This window comes from Lactuca sativa, chromosome 8, assembly GCF_002870075.4.
Source record: "Lactuca sativa cultivar Salinas chromosome 8, Lsat_Salinas_v11, whole genome shotgun sequence".
NCBI lineage: Eukaryota > Viridiplantae > Streptophyta > Magnoliopsida > Asterales > Asteraceae > Lactuca > Lactuca sativa.
In genome coordinates, this window is record NC_056630.2 from 113,187,716 (window position 1) to 113,191,782 (window position 4,067).

Sequence of the window (4,067 nt, forward strand, 5' to 3'; positions counted from 1 at the left end):
TGAAGTTCAACAAACTTGAGCTGCTTTAAAACATTATGAACGAGTCTTAGAAAACTAATTAAAAATATATCAATATTAAAATGTTGTTTCTTTATAAAAAAGTAATTATATTGAAGATATTTTGTATTTAGAATCTAGAACATGGCTTTATATTTTAAAATAATTATTTAATTGATTATATGGTTTGCCCTGATAAACCGTCCTAAAAAATTCATTGCCCTTTTATTTAATAAAAGTTTTGCCAACATGTGATAAAGATCTATGATTGTATATTTATGTTTAATATAATAAGTTGAAAATTGATAAAGCATATGCAAAAGTACTATGCTTAGTAGTAATTTATAATTTATAATATAATTTAAAAAGACGTTATTTAAAATAAATAATGAAAACCTAAATTGTAGTAAAGTTATTTGTAAATCCTCCTATAATAAAATAGCAAACTTAAAATATATTTAGAAAAAAAAATGCTATTCTCGTCGACGTTACCTTTTTTATTTTTACATGAGATGGCATTGGTAGGCTTCCAGAGATTTGGGCACGTTGCAGATAAAGATACTTCCCATCATTTTCCTGTAATTTAGTTTCAAAATGTTCAACCAATCAACCCTATAAATTCAATCTCCAATCGCACTCTCAATTCATCTCTTGATTCAAACACCGCATTGTAACGGATTACGCTCTCACATTTCTTTAATCCTGTAAGTATCAATGTTAATTTCGTTTCTTTTCATGATTCCATCTTTGAATATTATATGTATGCTTTCTGATTCTTCGAAATATTTTCAACACATTCATTTCGCTCCTTCTAAATCGTAAATGCTATTGAAACTTTAACGATTTTGGTTTTATATATACCTTTTGGTTCTGATCTTGTGTCTGTTGAATGTTCTTGATGGTTAATGGATCGTATTTACCCTTCGCGTAAATTTAACGCTTGGAAATTGCATTTTGTTACTGTTTTGTTATATCATTGGAATCTCTATATAACATCGACGCCATTTTTTATTTCTTACCATGATTATGTTGTTTGGCAAAGGTAAACGGATAATCAAATCCAAACACATGGAACTGTAATATGAGTTTCGTTTGCTCTATCCGATTTAAAACTTGAAATGCTATTTTCTTTTCCTTTACTATTTTGATGGATTTGACTTGTCCATCTTGGAACATTAATACTTGTCGACTTTTCTTCATTTCAGATGGAATTTTTTTTGATTTTCTGTATTGATGCCAAGTTTCCTTGTTTTGGGGGATTACATCAAATGAACTTTCTTTTAAATTATTAATTGAGATGGATTAGTTTGTGTAAAGTTTTGTATTCCTTATATCCATGTTTTTTTGCTTGATCTGCTTTAAAACATGAAAAAGTTGAATGTATCTTTAATGCAAGGTGTTCCTTTTGGGGGTTTGATAATCGAGATAAATGAGTTTTCTTTTAGTTTTGTATTATTAATTGGTATGAATTTAAACCCTTATAGACCACATACCTTTAACAGGATCAGCTTTTATTTTCATTGTAGTTCTACATAATTATTTAAACTCCACTACTGTAAATTTTAGTATATTACTTTCTTGTTTTAGGGTGCTCCCTAAAATTTTCAACAATTATATTTGTATAGATTTTACATAATCATTCAATATGGAATACGAAAACGGATACCAACAACAGATTCCAACATCAAAATATGAATGCCTTCTCTTTGGTAAGCCTCTAATTTCTTTATCTTACATGTTTCATCTTTTGCAATTTGTACTAAAAACATACAATATCAATTTATAAAACCTTCTTTTTTTCACCTTTAGATGTTGATGATACCCTTTATCCTCTAAGCTCCGGGTTATCAACACAGTGCACCAAAAACATCAGAGGTATTGCATAATCCATAATGCATACATTCATGAACTTTCTTGATCATTACATTTTGTTAAATAGTAAACAACGTTAACTCATGATCTTTGTTACATGAATACATTATTTAGAGTATATGGTGAATGAGCTTAACATAGAGGAAACCAAAGTTCCAGAAATGTGTGCTACACTCTACAGAGATTATGGAACAACAATGGCTGGTCTTCGGGTATAATCTCAACTGTTAACCATGATTTTTATAAAATCTTAAAAAAAAAAAAAACAAAGATTTTGACTAATTTTTTTTTACAGGCACTTGGCTATGAATTCGACTATGATGAATACCATAGGTACCAAATCATCACATTTCCACTTCTTTTTTTATCTCTAAAAAACCTTCAAAATCATAATTTATATAATCTTGAATTTTTTACAGTTTTGTACATGGAAGATTGCCCTATGAATATCTAAAACCCGACCCAGTTCTCAGAACTCTTTTACATAGCTTGCCCTATAGGAAAGTGGTAAGCTTTTTTCTTTCCTTTTCTTTAATGAAACACTTTATACTTTCTATGGAAACTCATGTTTTAAATTTTCATCACAGATTTTTTCAAATGCAAATGAAGCCCACGTGGCAGAAGTTCTTCACAGACTTGGATTGGAAGATTGCTTTGAAGATGTCATATGTTTCGAGTCTCTAAACCCTAAAAACCAAATCACCAATTCTGATTCCCCTAAAAGCTCTGTTGCTGGATATGATGATGTCAGCAAACGTGATGTTGTACTACCAGAAAGTCCCATTGTATGTAAACCCTTTGAAAATGCATTCCAACAAGCTTTCAAAATGGCAAAAATTACCCCTCATAAAACCGTAAGTTATCTTAAAGCTCCATTTATCTCATTTTCCTCCATTCTTAAGTTTTCTTGATGAATCTTGAAAATTTTAATTTTTTTCGGTTTCAGTTGTTCTTTGATGACAGTATACGCAACATACAGACTGCAAAACTTACAGGACTTGATACTGTGTTGGTAAGTTGATTTTTGGATTGAGTATAAAACAAAGTTGATGTTTTTTGTTTTGTTGAATATTTTATAATGATTTTTATTTTTTGGGGGAAAAAGGTTGGGTGTTCACAGAGGAAGAAAGGGGTGGATTATGCTTTGGAGAGTATTCATAATATAAGGGAAGCATTGCCAGAGTTGTGGGAGTTGGTTGAGAAGTTGAAAGATGGTCGCTATTCTCAAGAGATTGGAATCGAGACTCGTGTGCAAGCTTAGATCCACATTTGTGTTTTTCTTTATCTTGCTTCATGTAATTGTCCATTTCAATTATTAATGTAAATGGTTGTTTTAAGTTTAAAATGTAAAATATGTAAATTATGTACTTCAATTTTGTTAATAAATGTGTTAGGTTTGTGGATCTGAGCCTTGATTGTTTTAACTTTAAGAAAATGTAAATTATGTACTTCATGTACTTGCCTCACCTATATTACCTTGAGTAAATTGACCGTGCCACACATTTGGACATTTTTCCTATGCCACATGCTTACAATCAAGGCTACCAATCATTCCCGAAAATTCATGCCTCTTTTCATGAGTCAAATATAATCTTTCAATATCACGTACAATAGGTTTACGCAAATATTCTTTATGATAAACCTCATATACACATGCACAAAACCAATCTACACAATCGTTTGCGGTCCTCTCGGATACTTTCAAGTACTCATTGGATACATCAAAGGTTATATCATATCCCAAATATCTAAGCGCAACCATACATTTTTGTATATTATTAAAACTCATTCTTCCTCTAGCATCGGGATTTTGTTTAAAATAATCATAACGTGCCTCTAAAACATTACTAATAGGTAAACATATAGACTTATTTAGACGGAAACGACATTCGAACAACTCATCATTATAAAGACATTTATCGGCAAAGTAATCATGTATCAATAAATTATGTGCGGCTTGACGATCTCGATTGGCAACCGCTCTTGTATGTGTAACATATGTACGTTCTTCATTGTGTATATGTTGCACAACATTGAAGAACGTCAAGATAAATTCTCTATCGTCATTCGAATCAAAATTCGTGAAGAAATCCATAAATATGATTTTTTTTTAGAGAGTGTAAAATAGATGAATGGTTTGTAAAGGTTTATGTAAATGTTGTGTTTATATAGGTAATGTTTATATATTTACAAAAAAA

The 4,067-nt window shown here is 30.3% G+C and overlaps 1 protein-coding gene across 1 annotated transcript; it reads left to right on the forward strand.

Annotated features, from left to right (window-relative positions):
- Positions 1-516: 516 nt before the first annotated feature.
- On the forward strand, positions 517-3,274 carry LOC111880353 (uncharacterized protein C24B11.05). The gene is made up of 9 exons (XM_023876776.2): positions 517-701; positions 1,623-1,706; positions 1,807-1,872; positions 1,984-2,081; positions 2,165-2,202; positions 2,289-2,376; positions 2,457-2,723; positions 2,816-2,881; positions 2,975-3,274. The coding sequence occupies exons 2-9, from the start codon at positions 1,643-1,645 to the stop codon at positions 3,128-3,130; spliced, it is 843 nt and encodes a 280-aa protein (XP_023732544.1). The 5' UTR covers positions 517-701; positions 1,623-1,642; the 3' UTR covers positions 3,131-3,274.
- Positions 3,275-4,067: the final 793 nt, after the last annotated feature.